This window comes from Camelina sativa, chromosome 3 (genome assembly GCF_030686135.1).
Source record: "Camelina sativa cultivar CO46 ecotype springtype chromosome 3, ASM3068613v1".
Taxonomy (NCBI): Eukaryota; Viridiplantae; Streptophyta; class Magnoliopsida; order Brassicales; family Brassicaceae; genus Camelina; species Camelina sativa.
Genome location: NC_141882.1, coordinates 4952227 through 4968004, shown reverse-complemented (window position 1 = coordinate 4968004; position 15778 = coordinate 4952227). Strand labels below are relative to the sequence as shown.

Below are 15778 nucleotides of genomic sequence, written 5' to 3'. Positions count from 1 at the left end.
AACCATTAGATGCCACAAAAAGACAAAACAAATGTAATCAAATCCAAGAGACTCTTTTCAATTTTCATGAATCACTTTTGACAACAACAACAACTACAAATCTTCACAAACCAGTTAATTCTTAAGTTTTATACCCTTACCGAAGTCATTAACCAAACAGTTTTACACTATTCACTTGCAAAAGCCACTTGATTTTTTTTTTTTAATTACAACCTCACAAGACAAAACATAAACCCCACCAATTTTATAACTGCCTTATTCAACGTACGTTATTAACCTCCTAACGGGCTACAGATGCTAATTTAAACTCTTGTCGCTTTTATTACATTCCTTGACCGTACGGTCTTCTACTAATTCTTCCTCGTCGCTGACGCAATGCTTGCAGACCACCTTGCACTTAACCACACTCCCATAGACGTAAAAACCAGGCTGAACCATAGCTCTAACCAGACTCTTAAACCTTTCCCCACCAGTTTCCTCCATGTATATCGGATCAAACCGGTCATCTTTCTCCACGCGAAAGATTTGCAGACCCGGGTTCACCGAATTAGCCAACAGATGAACCAACCAAACACTCTTCGACGCACCAAAGAAAGCCTACCAGAACATTATTAAAAAAACACCCGGTTCAATCCAATTAGTTTTGAAAATAAATCATTATTAACCGCTCGGTTTAACGATTTGCTTACCTGTAAAAGCGGTTCAGGCCAAGCTCGGTTCCAGCAAAGCATCGAAACGACGTCGCTCATTTTCCGGTCACAGAACCGGCTAAACTCCTCCGAGAAATGCTTAGTTCCTCTGCTCAACACCTCGTCCCACGTGAGCTCCATCAACACATTGAACGAAGCGTAATTAGATTCACAACGATCAATCGGGTTCAAAATCCGGGTCGACCCGTTAGTCTGAAACCCGGAAGCTTCGAAATCCTCGAAGAAGGCTCTGCTCAGAATCGCTTCGAGGTAAAAGATCAGACTTTTAGGGTTCTTTGCGAAAGAGTTGATCTTTACATCGAAAGGTTGAAGAAGAAGAGAGAGTCTCTCGTAGACTTTCCCACCGACGGTTCGTAGCTGCAAGGCGAGAGATCTGCTCAAAGCTCTGATCGAAGATCGAGATTCCGATACAGAGACGAGGAACTGCTGAATGATCCTGTCGTTGAACCCGTCTTTACGAATCGGAACACTCTGTTTCTTGTTGCTACACTCGTCAAGACCCGATTTGAGATTGTGGCAATAAATCTCGAGCTTGTTGAGCTTCTTCTCGAGCTCTGCCATGGATGATTTCAACCTAGAAGCTTCTATGACCGCGTCTTCTTTCTTCTTCGTGGCTTGGATCAGTTTATGAGAAAGCTCCGCCACGGCTAACCGCCACTGCTCTTCTCTTGAAGCGTCAGCGGCAGAGGAGGATGAAGAGCGCGGAGGAAGCGACGCCGTGGCGGAGGAAGGTTTGGGGCTTCTCCTTGTGAGGGATTGAAAGATGGATTTGATTATAAGATTGGGGCTAGAGATGAAGGAAGGGTTGTTGTGGCTTTCGAGAGGTACGACTGAGAATTTGTCACGGTGAGAGTGGTGAGGTCGACACTTGTTGCAAGAGACAGCGCCTCCGTCGTCTTCGTCGTTGTCGTCGTGTCGTTTTCTGTTTGAGGGTTTTCCGTTGTGGTGGAGAGGTGTAAGAGTGTGTTGGTGGTTGTTACGGTGGTGGTGGTTTGGTGTGGCGGAAGAACCACCGTCGCTACTTGGGGTTGCTCTGTTTTTGTATCTTTCTTCTTGTAGGTCTTCTTCTTCGCATTCTAGAATCTGAAAAGAACAGAGAGAAAAAAATGAAAATTATGCCAAATTGAGAGAAAAAAACAAAAACTTTGGATTTGTAAATGAGAGATTCGAGATTCCAATGGAATCATTGAGATCAAAGGAAGAAACTTTAGAACGAAAAGGCAACACAGTTCTTGCTTCTTTCGACTTTTCCTTCATTTTTCCGAGAAAATAATTGTGGGTTTAAGGAGTAACACGTAGGAAAAACACTCAAGAACAAGAAGATTTGAGCTCTATACTTCATCAATTCTACAAATTTTGAAAGAAAGAATATAAAAACACTTTAATCTGTTACAGAGCAAAACAAATTTGAAGTCTGTGTGGTCTTCGTCTATGGTGAACAAAGTCTTGCGTTTATCTCGGGAAACAAAGAAGAAGGATTTTGAGAATGACTTACAGGAGTGAACTGAAGGGATTGGTGAAGAGATGGAACAGGAGATTTGGAAGGAGACGATGAAGACGAAGGAGCCATTTTTTTTTCCTTTGCTCTCTTTTTTTTTTTTTTGGGTTTGCTTTAATATCTCACTTTTATTTTATATATACACTATATCATATGATAATATAAATTATTTATCAAGTCAATTTTGTAAATAAAAATAATTTAAAGAGGAGTACTAGAATAGTGATGATTATTATTTTTTTTGGTTTTTTTTTTCCTGTAAGTTTTGGTCAAATATTAAAGTTTGTTTCCATCTTACTAGTTCAAGCTCAATACCAAAATGAAGACTATGCTCTTACTAGTCATGTTTTGTTATCCAAAACAAATACATTTGAATCACATATTATTTTTCCCAAAACAAATACATTTGAATCACATATTATTTTCAGAACAAATTCCTCTATTATTCAACAGTACATTCAGTAGAAAACAAGACATTGTTTCTATAAAATTATCTTTTTCTAAAGTTTTAGATAAATATATTGTACTGACCTAAAATTAACGTGTATTAGAAAACCGTCAAACTTTTATATTACTATTTTTTGACACGTGGTTTTGAACTTTTGATAGAAAACGTAAAGAATCCAAGTTTTATTTATGAGATAATTAATTACAAACTTACAAATCTGAAACAGAATTTGTTTTAGATAAAGATGTTGTATCGATCTAAAATTAACGCGTGTTAGAAAACCGTCAAAAAATTTATTATACTTTTTTTGACACATGGTTTGAACTTTCGATAAAAACGTAAAGAATCCAACTTTTATTTCCGCACTTTTAAATAAAATATAACTCATTTTTTACATTAAAAATAATAATTTGAAATTATCATATAGAATGGTATTATCTTTTGGAATAACTATGACTTTGTGTATATCAGATAAATTTCATAGTATATAGTATACTTTTGTAAATGATCATCAGCATTTGTTTTGTTTCATTGGCGTTATTTCTTTTCATTTGTTCCAACTTTTACCAAAATAGTGGATGTGTCACTTTTCATGTTTTTTTTTTTTTTTTTTCAATTTTGTAACTCAAATATCTAAATTTACGTGTGCGTGTGTGTGTATGACTATATCGACTGTAATGATTATAGTTTCCTTGGATATGTAAAAGAGATGTTTAATCAGGTTTCTCTTTTTCTGTTTTCTCACCATCAATTTTGTTCATCTCGTCAGCTTGTGATCATTTCTTCTGAAACAATCAGAGTATTTTTGCTAAAAGCTATTTTACATTTGCCCACGAATTTTGTATGTATTTATGAGCTTTTAAAGAGAATATACGCATAGATACTTACACATTAGATACTAAGACGTAAATTTTACTAAGACTTAAATATACAATAATGTACGTACGTATAGACTATTAATCCCAAGTGCCCCACTCAATTTTATGTTTTTAAACATACGGTTGGCGGCCATTGGTTACTTTGATCTGATTTCCTATGTATTTGGTGAACAAATACTTGGAATTATACAAAAAAAAAATACAAACAAACCTGTACGTAAACAAAGCTATAGTCATGGGTGTAATAACAACAATCTTATGTCGGTAATTAAAAGACTTTACTCATCGGATAATTTGATTTACATGTCTTGGTGAACGTATTTACTTGGAGTTATACATAAGTACAAACAAAGCTATACGTAAACGTAGGTGTATAGTTATGGGAGTAACGACAATCTCATGTCAGTAAAAAAAGAAGAGATTTTATAAGCACTTTTTTCTCCTTTTTTCAATATTTTCCTTTTTTATAGAAATGTACAAAATAAAATTGCTTTCAGTAAATGCACATTGGGTTGCAAATAGATTTGATGTTTGCAAGTTTGGTGTAATTAATTCTGCTACCATTCAGATCCCATTACAGTGGAAACTGCAAACTAAAAAAAAAACCAGCTTATAGCGAAGACTACAAAAAAAAACTAATTCAAGAATCAAACTGCAAATCATATCTTTAGCTTCAAGTTTGGTAAGGATAACCTAAAAAGGGGATTTCGTTTTCTTAAATGATTCCACAAACCTTTGATTGTTTTCTAATGTGTTTTCGTTAGGTTAGAGCTCTGGTTGGTACGAGTTAAAAAAAAATGACATTACATTATTGATTGGATTAGAGAGTAATTGTTTTATAGGGATGTGAATATTTACCGTCAAAATTCACCTCACTCAACAATTTTCACAACGTACATAAGCTTCGCAGTTGTACCATAATATTCATTACATATATCTACCATTGTGATTGATAGCTAGATGTTTGTTTTTCATTAATAAACAATAAAGATATGAACTTCCATAATTCATGAGAGAGCTCGCTCGTGAGCATGTATGTAAGAAAAACATACACATCAAATCGCTTAAAATGAAGATATCAACTTTTGAATTTATGATTTGTTGCTTAGTAATAAATATAGAGTAGGGGGAATTGTCACATTAAATTTTTTGAGAAGAGCAACAAATGCAAATCCAGCTACCTCATTTATGATATTGGTTGACCCACATTACCAAACAAAAACATCTTTTGGCCTATGACTCGTTAGATTTGTGTGCCTTATTCATTGGGTCAGTCTTCTCTTTCAGCTCCCACAACTTACTTTAATTCCCATTCTATATTTCATGTGATTGTTGTTTTGAAATGAATACATAAGCATGAGAGTTGAGAAAGTAAGGGGAAAAAAAGCATTTTGATTAATGTAGTTTTCAGCATACTAAGGTATTAGTCAATGCTAAGTTGCTAACTAAAGGATTCAATTCATGTAGAATCAAAACCAATATATGGCATATATGTAGCGGTAAAACATGAAGGTTATAACAATCATTCAACTCATAGTTCACCTAGAATGGTAATCACAAGATTCAAAAACGGATATTAAGTATCTATAATCTATTGGAGTACGTGATTTATCGAATGTATATATCATGCTTGAAGTTTTGATTAGGAAAAGAAAAAGCTTAGCTAATTAATACACAATGACACAAAAGTGAGGAAACAAGGGGCGTGTGATGGTAATAAATGGGAGAAAGAGAGGGTAAGATAGTCTGAAAGCTCATAATTATTTTAAATGGGGATTTTGGATTTGGGCTCTGAAAAATGGCTGACTTTGCGTGACATGTCTCTGTTCACACCGGTTGGATCATGTGCACGTGACGCACTTCTTACCTCTCCTCCCTTCCTTTCTCATTTCTTTCTCCTTTTTTTCTTGATCAACATTTTGGCCTGTTTTGCAAATAAAAAAATTTAATGAAACGCATGATAATAATGGTCAGACGGACCTGCTCAGGATCCGGACAGCCCAACACCGCAGGGAACTAGGGTTCACGACAAACGCCAAACGTTATCTGTTTTATATTTTTTCATTGCCCATGTTTGTATTTTTCTGAACGTACGCGTATCACTTTTTTCAGTCATTTGTTTCTTCACTTTTGTATTTTTAAACTTTTTGTGTTTATATTTGAGAATAATACCAAAAAAAACTATCCATAATTAGCATATGTTTATTTTTAGATAGTTAGGTTTTGTGTTGATTGATTAGAGTTTAGCCGGTAAAGTCCAACGAAAAGCATTTTAAAGCATAGAAGCCAAAACCATGAAAGATATTGGATTAAACTATAGCGATATTACCTTTTTAACCGGTAATATCTCGACAAACTAAACCATTATATGCTTGCTTCTATCTCTTGTCCCTTTGATTTCTCGTGTTCACATTATCGACATTGAAACCTCAAACTGGAAAATGTCACGATTCCATGACTCGACGTGAGTTTCTTTATTATGATTTTGTTTTGTTCGAAGTTAATCTAATTTTTGGTTGGAGTACTATGTAATACTATCCCACATTAGATGTAAAAAACCTATCATCATATCATATAAACGACATGAATCAATCTAGTCATTGCTTCTTAGTTTTGAAGTTAGAAGCGCATATGATTCATAAAATGCTTTTTAGAATCATATGACTGATCTAATGGATTAAAATCCCACTTTGTTAGTGGTATTTGCATGATGATGTGATGTTTCCATTCTCATCTTAATAAATCATGTAAACATATTTCAAATTTTAAGTGGAGATGGATCTAACATAATATATAAAGAAGATAAGTTAACCCACTTATTATAAGGATATCACCGTCGGTAACGGACCACCAAATCACTTTAGGTCATTTTCTTAAGAACTGATGTGGGAACCAATTACTTTTCTTGAATGAAAAGGCAAGCATATGATTACACTTAAGAGGTTGTAACTTTTCCTAAGTCAGGGAGAGTATTAGTAATGTAATGGGCTCAAGCACTCCTAAATAACTGTTTTAAGCCCATCACTCTATAGTGTTCAACTGTTCAATAATGATAGACAAAGAGAGAGCAAGGTGAAAAGCAAATGAGAGACAAACAGAGACAGAGACACTAGTTTTGCTTAATCTCTTAACATATATATGTAAGCTTTCCTCACATAACAACGATCACATTTATAAGACAAACATGTTTTTCCCCAATTACAATGACATCTATGGAATCATATGTACAAATACATATACATTAAGATCCAATAAACTATGTCTCACAATTGTACCTGTCTGTTACTTTCTAGATACTAAACACATGTTCTTCTCCTGATCTCTGATCAACATGTGTGATCCATCTCCTCTTTCTATTCTCACTCTTCCCTGATGAGTTCCTAGCCGCAATATGAGCAATCTCAATACCTCCGGTGACCGGGAGAGTCACCGTCCTGACAACGTTCCGGTCTCTCAAAACCCGTCTCAAGCTCGAACACCCGTTTCTACAAACCACAACCGCTCCTCTGCTTCCAAACGCAGCGTTCCTCAACGCAGCAGCTGCGAACTCCTTGTTCCGCCAATCAACGACCAAGAAATCGATTCCTTGTAGCTCCTTCATGGCTTTTTCAGGCTCTTCAGCGACGATCGTCTCTGGTAAGTTCAAGGGAGATGAAGAAGATTCTTTAATGGCTTGGAGATAAGCAGATTCTGATCTCGAGCTTTGTACAATACATATGTGTTTAGCGTTTGCGTGTTGGCTCGCTACGTTTAAGCCGATACTTAAAGCTATTGCGTCTCCGTCTGACCAAGTTTCAACAATCAGCTTCACGTTCCATCCCGCCGCCATCGCCGCTATTAGCTCCGCCGCATCCGGCGTTTCAAGATTCTCGCACTAAACAACACAAAAAAAAAATCTCAAATTTTACGAATATCTAACAAAACTAAGATCTGGGTTCTCCAAAACTGGGGTAAAGATCGAATCTTTCATCGTTTTGAAATGAAATCATTGGTTCTTGTGAATGATAAGAAATAGGGGTTGTTCCGGCACGATTCGCCGGAAAATTTAAAATAAAAAACTTACCGATTTAACGGTGTCGATATAAGCCTTGGATGCTGTTTCCGGAGACCAAACCAATTTCATTTTTTTTTTTTTTTTCTTCTTCGCCTTCTCTCCTAGTCTCTCACGTTTCTTGGGTTCTTCTTCTTCTTCTTTGTTTGGGTTTTAGCTTCAAGGTTGCTTTTTATAGACGACGTAGACACAATAAGAAAAGTCTCGTTTCGTATTTTATGGATATGGCCCATGTATTTTAGTTTTTTTCTGATTTAACCCCAATAGTATCGAATTTAATTAAATACCCCAGATTTAGCTGTTAAAATCAGCGAGTGGGGATAGATAATGCATCTGTTATGAATTAACTGAGATAATTAGAGTACTATTATCTTAAATTTTTCGGTGTAAAGGTTAGATTTAGAAAATGTGTAATATTTGGGAGTGATAGGTAAATTTTCTAAGAGATTACTAAGTTTCGTTGTCTCATTCTTTTCTGTTTGAGTGTTTTCTAAAGATAAGGTTGTTTCTCGATTGTCGACGTTGACACTCTTCTAGACGAATTTGACATGTGTAGGCTAACGAGATTTTAACTAGTTAATCTTATATTTAGTCTTAAACGATTCATCTACTGTTTTTTTTTGTTGAAGTAGTTAAGTTTTGAATTTTTCATCTCCTACGGTAGTTTGGATTTAGTTAATATCACCCTACATGCTAATTCAAATAAAAAACAATGCTAATGAATAACATGCATTTTACTAAATTTGGAAGACAAAACTTATACAAACTACTATGTTATATGTCAATATGTCATGATCGAACAAAACCGGATTTTATTTCATCGCCTAAGAAAACTAGCAGTGGATGATTAAGCTAACAAAAAAAAAATGTTCCTATACTAATGATGAAGGGTATCAACACGTGAATATTCAGTATACACACTTTGAGTTATCTTTTCTTAGTTGGATATAATAGATAATGTTTCATTGATCGTTGATAAGGAGTGTGGATACTTTTTCAATCTAGAGATAATGGGGGATTGTCATGGATAATGCAAAAATTTCAAACAAGTGAATCACACTTCAAAGCAAAACCAAAGAAAAGATAATAAAGGCATATATAGAACTCAAACATGTGAAAATAATTCAAGTGGAAGGCACCTTTTAAATCACATGATGATATCATATGCTATATACATTTGATGGTGACCAATGCATTTAACCAAATTGTCTTTGTACCCCATAAATCCAACTATGTGGGACAAATCAAACCTTTTTTTTATAATTCCTATGTGACTTTGAAAACGACTCGATCGGCTATGGCTTAAAGAAACTATTAATTCGGTCATGTTTATTCTTTCTATCCCACTTCCTCAACTCTTAATCATTTGTTTTATCGTGGAAGCGATTTCATTTGCCATACTTGTATGACCCCTATACACTTTTTTTTGTTAAAGCACTTAAAACACTAACCTTGCAAACCCACTCAAATGATCCTATTAATATTTAATTTCCTTTTTAATTTGTAGCTAGCAAACATATGAAGACTTTATGGGGAAAAAGGCTTTGTTCATTTTCAAATCCTAAACTTTAAATTTCCACTAATATGATTGGTTAAGACAAAATTATATCTGTTCGGCTATTAAAGGTAAATGGGCCAGATTTAGTTGGGCTTTGAATCTTAGACAGACGGTGTCGTATCAATACCTCTCTACTTAAAAAGTTACAAACGCCACACTCCGATCTCAATTTCGTTTTGTACAAAAGAAGGAGAGAGAGAGAGAGAGAGAAACACCCGACCCGGAATCAAACCCGAAAACCCGGAAGAATCGAAGAATGGGGAAAGATGGTCTGAGCGACGATCAGGTCTCGTCGATGAAGGAAGCGTTCACGCTATTCGACACAGACGGAGACGGCAAAATCGCGCCGTCGGAGCTCGGGATCCTCATGCGATCCCTAGGAGGAAACCCGACCCAAGCCCAGCTCAAATCCATCATCGCATCGGAAAGCCTCTCGTCACCGTTCGATTTCAACAGATTCCTCGATCTCATGGCGAAACATCTCAAGACGGAGCCGTTCGATCGCCAGCTACGCGACGCGTTCAAAGTGCTCGATAAGGAAGGTACGGGGTTCGTGGCTGTAGCGGATCTGAGGCATATTCTCACCAGTATTGGAGAGAAGCTGGAGCCTAATGAGTTCGATGAGTGGATCAAGGAGGTGGATGTTGGATCCGATGGGAGGATCCGGTATGAAGATTTCATAGCAAGGATGGTTGCTAAGTGAGATCTAATCTTCTTTGTTATGGAAAAATTTGAAATTTTTAAGAATTGAGAGATTCTTTGTTTTTGTCATTTGTGGTTGTTTTGCTTACTAACTTCATTATGTTCTTCATGTTTGGTTTTTTTTTTTTTTTTTTCAATTTTAATGGAATATGATGTCTGTGTGATTCCTCTTTTATCTTTATCTAATCTCTAAGAATGTTAAATTTCTAAAAAAAATATCATTTATGCCTTTGTGATTCCTTGGAGTGGATCAAGTAATCTAATCTGATTCCAATGTACATAATCATGTTTCTGCATCATATAAGCTAGTCATAGTTAAGCATGATAGCCCTTCTTGAATGAGATACTATCTTCTTGTTATACCATACCATTCTCAATCACTGCCTAGGACGACTATGTTTTGTTGGTATTTGATATGGAAAGTAAATGATTAGGAGACCTTGTGTCGTTCTTATGGTTATGCTTGTCTAATATTCTTAGCACAGTTTTCATATGCTGTTGGATGTCGCTATTTTGTTTGGTATGTTGTAACGGGGATAACAGAGAAGTTTTTCATGGTTTAAGGCAATCACATTTTAGCGTATGGCATTGACATGTTAGTTCAGTTACTTGTTATGGTAGTTTTTGACATTGTAGTTCAGGTGAAACAAAAATTTTGAAACTGATGCAAGTTTCAAATTTTGGTTAGATATATATGCATACTCTGCATGTTCCTGTGACTTCTTACTACCGTGATTTGTGTGATGATCAAATCTCTCAAAACCATATTTCCGTTAATGAATACCACTTGTAAATGATAAGAAATTTAAAAGTATCTTAGTGGTGAAAAGAAAGGTAACATATAAGCACGAGAATGATACCCAAAATTTTGGTTCACTACAACCTCTGACTCCGTTAACATACAATGTCGGGTTTAGATCGGTTAACTAAGAAGACTGACAACAAGAGTCGATGTAATGAATCAAAGATTCTCTAATCCCGAGTTCATGGAGTCTCCCAATTCGTGGCACGAAATGAGAACTTCGATGAAAGGAGGCAGGTATCAGAATTTTAAAAACCTCACCTTGTATGATAACCGTTACCATTTCCATGTTTGAGGGAAAATACAGTATCAGGATGTCCAAAGCTCAGAAAGCTTCGGTTTGATTCAAAGAGTGTTGTCTGGATTGAAGAACTTGTCATCCACTGAATTCCTATGTCTTTGTATAGTCCACTGATAAAGCTGATAAAGCTTCTTCCATTGGAGTCTATTAGTCAAGCTCTTTTGCTCTACGGCCTTTGTTTCTTCTCGTTTACGGTTTTTTTTTTCTGAATGATGATGATGCTTCGAATGTGTGTGCAAGTGTTTTTTGTAAGTAACACTCTAATTTTGTTTTGCTTATACTCTATGTCTGGTGTGTGTGTGTTTTGGAGTGCTTACGACTCTTATCTCAACCTGTGTCCTCTTTAGTTCCCGCAAGGTCGTTACTATTTCCGTACACTAAATATCATCATAGTTTAGTTTGGATGGAAAGTGTGAAGAGGATAATTAAGAAACAATAATGATTTTAAGTTTGAAATTTTTACTTTTCGTTTGGCAAATCACAGCTGAAGAATTCTAGTTTTTCTTGCTTGAATTATAAAACTAACAAATGATACAGTAAAATAAAATTTCTTAAAAAATCTCATCAAAGAGACTTCGAGCTAATGAGAGACACACACACAAACCCGACACCGTTTTGATATATGGGCCGTAGGCCCTCCTTGTTTTCTTAGTGGATCCAAAGATATGGCTGCACCACGTGAAGAAAGAAGACATAGGTGACTCCCCCACTGCTCGCTCTGCTGGGATGGGGAAGATGAAACAAATTCTACATAGAATCGTCTCCGCAGAGGGTAAAAAGACTGAAACTTTAGGGATCATCAAATTCTACATTCTGTTTCTCTTGATGATTTTAAAATCAAACCTCGTTCTGTGTCTGTATCTTTTCATTCATCACGGATAAGTTTGATGTTCCTCTGTCTCAGTGTCGTGTGATCATCAAGTTTGTTAAGGGTTATGAACCAACCAAAGGGGGGAGTCATATTCTCATCAAAGATGGATTCGGGATTACGCATCTGTATGTATGTATGGTCGGAGTAGGCAAAATCACACCTTTCAAACAGATCAACCATGAATTTTGTTGAATTGATGCATTTGAGATTCGCAAGCTTTGAGTAAGATTTTACCTACTCCGCCCATACATACCTATCCTTAATCCTGAGTCCATCTCTGGTGGGTAACTTACTGGAGTCCAAAGCTGATAAAAGCCCTCTGCTTTGGAAAGGATAGAGACTTTTTAATTACTTGGCCTAATCTGACGACTATGTAATTAGATTCACTGATCTGAAATGTTTTTGGATTGCATCTTGCCATTGCTTGAATGCGTGTTTTTGTGCAGAGGGAGGTAAATCTTGCACGATTGAGTTCATGCTTCAGTTCTTGGTTGGGAAAAGCCATTACTTCCGTGTTCCAGAGCTATTAGTTCAGGTACTCATTTCAAAGATTACGGTTATCTTATCAGAATTCTGCATCGACCTTATGTGCTATGTAGTCATGTGAATGAAGCTCTTTTGCGAAGAACCTTTTTTTTTATTGTGATGACTGAGCCAGTTCCTGTAATTTGTTAAGACAAAGTTAACTAGTCTGCTAAGGTGTAATTAACAGCGCTGACTATTTTTGGTATGGCTTTACGAATTAACTTGTTGTGCCTTTGAAAAAGACGGGGTTGTATTAAGCGTCAAAATACAGATGAAGATCTGTTTTCGTTGGCACTTTCCTCATTTATTTATAGTAGAAATGAAAGTGACATAGCTACTGTAGTTGTTTCTACAACTGTCATATTCTTTGGATTTTGCTATATTACATATCAATTTGATGCTACCATACAAAAGAAGAAGACGTTGACTCATTCTAACCATTTTTTTTCCTGCAAATTTCTTAGTTGGGGAGTTATTTCTTGTCTTTCCAACTAATTTTTTCACATCTCATTTACTAATTATCAGTCTAAGATTAAGGTTCCTCGTTGCATATGTGAATCTTTCTTTGTGTGCCAAGTGCAAGATGGGTGGTTGTGTCTCTGTTCAAGTATCATGCGATCAATTGTTGAACCATCTCGGTAAATGCTTTTGCAGAAAACTGAGGTTTATTCATAATCTCAAGGAGAATCTTACGGCTCTGGAGGAAGCCATGGAAGATCTCAAGGCTGTACGAGCTGATCTGCTGTGTAAGGTGCAGACAGCAGAAGAAAGAGGTCTACAAAGACTTCATCAAATCAAGGTATGGCTTAAGAGAGTCAAGACTATCGAATCCCAATTCAATGATCTAAATAGTAGTAGAACTGCTGAACTTCAAAGGTTGTGTTTTTATGGTGCTGGCTCAAAAAACTTAAGATTGAGCTATTGCTACGGAAAAAAGGTTTTCGTGATGTTGAATGTGGTTCAAGACTTAAAATCTAAAGGGATTTTTGAAGAGGTGGCTCATGCAGCTGTGAGAGCTATAGCTGAGGAAAGGCCTCTACAGCCTACGATTGTTGGTCAGGAGACAATTCTTGAAAAGGCATGGAACCACTTCGTGGATGATGGAACTAAGATTATTGGTCTATATGGCATGGGTGGAGTAGGAAAAACAACTCTTCTCACTCGGATTAACAATAGGTTTTGTGACACCGATGATGGTGTTGAAATTGTCATTTGGGTTGTGGTGTCTGGTGATCTACAAATACACAAGATACAAAAAGAGATTGGCGAAAAAATAGGATTTAAAGGCGTGGAATGGAACCAGAAAAGTGAAAACCAGAAGGCAGTCGACATACACAATTTTCTAGGCAAAAAGAGATTTGTGTTGCTTTTAGATGACATATGGAAGAGAGTGGAACTAGCCGAGATTGGAATCCCGAATCCAACAAGTGAGAACGGATGCAAAATAGCATTCACCACTCGCTGCCAAAGTGTATGTGCGAGCATGGGGGTTCATGATCCGATGGAAGTCCGATGTTTAGGTACAGTTGATGCGTGGGATTTGTTCAAGAAAAAAGTTGGGGAAATCACATTAAGAAGCCACCCTGACATTCCCGAAATCGCAAGAAAAGTTGCTCTAGCATGTCGTGGCTTGCCACTAGCGCTAAACGTCATTGGAGAGACAATGGCATGCAAGAAGACAACTCAAGAATGGGATCATGCAGTAGAAGTTTTAACAACATATGCTGCAAATTTTGGTGCTGTGAAGGAGAAAATTCTTCCTATTTTGAAGTACAGCTATGATAATCTGGAAAGTGAGAGTGTCAAATCTTGTTTCAAATATTGCTCTGTTTCCTGAAGATACATTGATAGAGAAAGAGCGGCTGATAGATTATTGGATTTGCGAGGGCTTCATTGATGAATATGAAAGTAAAGAAGGAGCTGTAAATAAAGGCCATGTGATACTTGGCAATCTTGTGCGTGCCTCTTTATTGGTGGAAGGAGAAAAGTTCAACAACAAGTCATATGTGAAGATGCATGATGTGGTTCGTGAGATGGCCCTATGGATAGCATCTGACATAATGAAGCAGAAAGAAAATTGTATTGTACGAGCTGGTGTTGGGCTAAACGAAATACCAAAGGTGAAGGATTGGAAAGTGTTGAGAAGGATGTCACTGGTGAATAATAGGATTAAAGAGATAAATGGCAGTCCTGAGTGTCCGAAACTTACAACTTTGTTCCTTCAGGATAACCGCCTTCTGGTAAATATCTCTGGGGAGTTCTTCCGGTCTATGCCAAGGTTAGTTGTATTGGATCTATCATGGAATGTCAATCTCAAAGGGTTACCGGAGCAAATATCAGAGTTGGTTTCATTGAGATATCTTGACTTGTCAGATTCAAGCATAGGGAGATTGCCAGTTGGTTTACTAAAGTTGAAAAAGCTAGTGCATCTGAATCTAGAGTCTATGTTGTGCCTTGAGAGTGTTTCAGGGATTGATCATCTGTCGAATCTGAAGACGTTGAGGCTACTAAATTTAAGAATGTGGCTAACTGTAAGCTTACTGGAGGAGCTAAAACGCTTGGAGAATTTAGAAGTTCTAACCATAGAAATCATATCAAGTTCAGCGTTGGAACAACTGTTATGCTCTCACAGGTTGGTGAGATGTCTTCAGAAGGTATCTATTAAATTCCTCGACGAAGAATCAGTCAGAAGATTGACGTTGCCATCTATAAGCGATCTCCGGGAAGTCTTCATAGGGGGATGTGGAATGCGGGAGATATCGATAGAAAGGATCAGAAGTCTGACAAGCCCAAGCTTTCCAAATCTATCCAAAGTTCTAATAGCTGGTTGCAACGGTCTTAAGGATTTGACGTGGTTGTTGTTTTCTCCAAATCTCACTCATCTCAATGTTTGGAACTCACGCCAAGTAGAAGAATTAATAAGCCAAGAGAAAGCAGCCAGGGCTGATGATATTGTTCCTTTCCGGAAACTAGAATACCTGCACTTGTGGGATCTACCGGAACTGAAGAGTATATATTGGAGTCCTTTGCCTTTTCCATGTCTGAACAGGATCAATGTACAAAACAAGTGTCGAAAGCTGAGGAAACTTCCATTGAATTCTCAAAGTTGCATTGTAGCGGGTGAAGAACTACTTGTCATACAATATGGAGATGAAGAGTGGAAAGAAAGAGTCGAGTGGGAGGACGAAGCGACAAGACTCCGTTTTTTACCATCATGCAAGTTGGTTTTGTATAATCGATGAAGGATAGCAAAAGCTTGAGAAAAAACAACTTGTATGCTCTCAACGGTGATGTATGTTTTGGAGTGTTCTTTGGATTTGTATTTTGTATAACTTTCATCTCCCGTTGTTTTGTGTAAATGAGAATATATTATAGAGTTCTAACCTTAAAGTGGTCTAACGGTTCTGTAGAAGATTAAAATGGTGTATATGTAT

At 36.7% G+C, this 15778-nt stretch overlaps 1 protein-coding gene, 1 non-coding gene and 2 pseudogenes across 4 annotated transcripts; 2 read left to right on the top strand and 2 right to left on the bottom strand.

Moving 5' to 3' along the window:
- Nucleotides 1-175: 175 nt before the first annotated feature.
- On the bottom strand, nt 176-2518 carry LOC104771270 (IRK-interacting protein). The gene is made up of 3 exons (XR_015588940.1): nt 2206-2518; nt 690-1793; nt 176-597 (listed from the first exon to the last, which is right to left on the bottom strand). It is a non-coding gene; the product is annotated as an IRK-interacting protein (transcript).
- A 4129-nt stretch (nt 2519-6647) lies between these two features.
- Nucleotides 6648-7752, bottom strand: LOC104771263 (uncharacterized). The gene is made up of 2 exons (XM_010495771.2): nt 7598-7752; nt 6648-7408 (listed from the first exon to the last, which is right to left on the bottom strand). Exons 1-2 carry the CDS (start codon nt 7655-7657, stop codon nt 6824-6826), a joined length of 645 nt encoding a protein of 214 aa, XP_010494073.1. The 5' UTR covers nt 7658-7752; the 3' UTR covers nt 6648-6823.
- Nucleotides 7753-9251: 1499 nt separating this feature from the next.
- On the top strand, nt 9252-9880 carry LOC104771257 (putative calcium-binding protein CML13 pseudogene; annotated as a pseudogene). Its single transcript, XR_015588939.1, has one exon. The product of XR_015588939.1 is annotated as a putative calcium-binding protein CML13 pseudogene (transcript).
- Nucleotides 9881-12226: 2346 nt separating this feature from the next.
- LOC104771235 (putative disease resistance protein At1g12290 pseudogene) lies at nt 12227-15734 on the top strand (annotated as a pseudogene). Its single transcript, XR_015588913.1, has 2 exons — nt 12227-12354; nt 12999-15734. The product of XR_015588913.1 is annotated as a putative disease resistance protein At1g12290 pseudogene (transcript).
- Nucleotides 15735-15778: the final 44 nt, after the last annotated feature.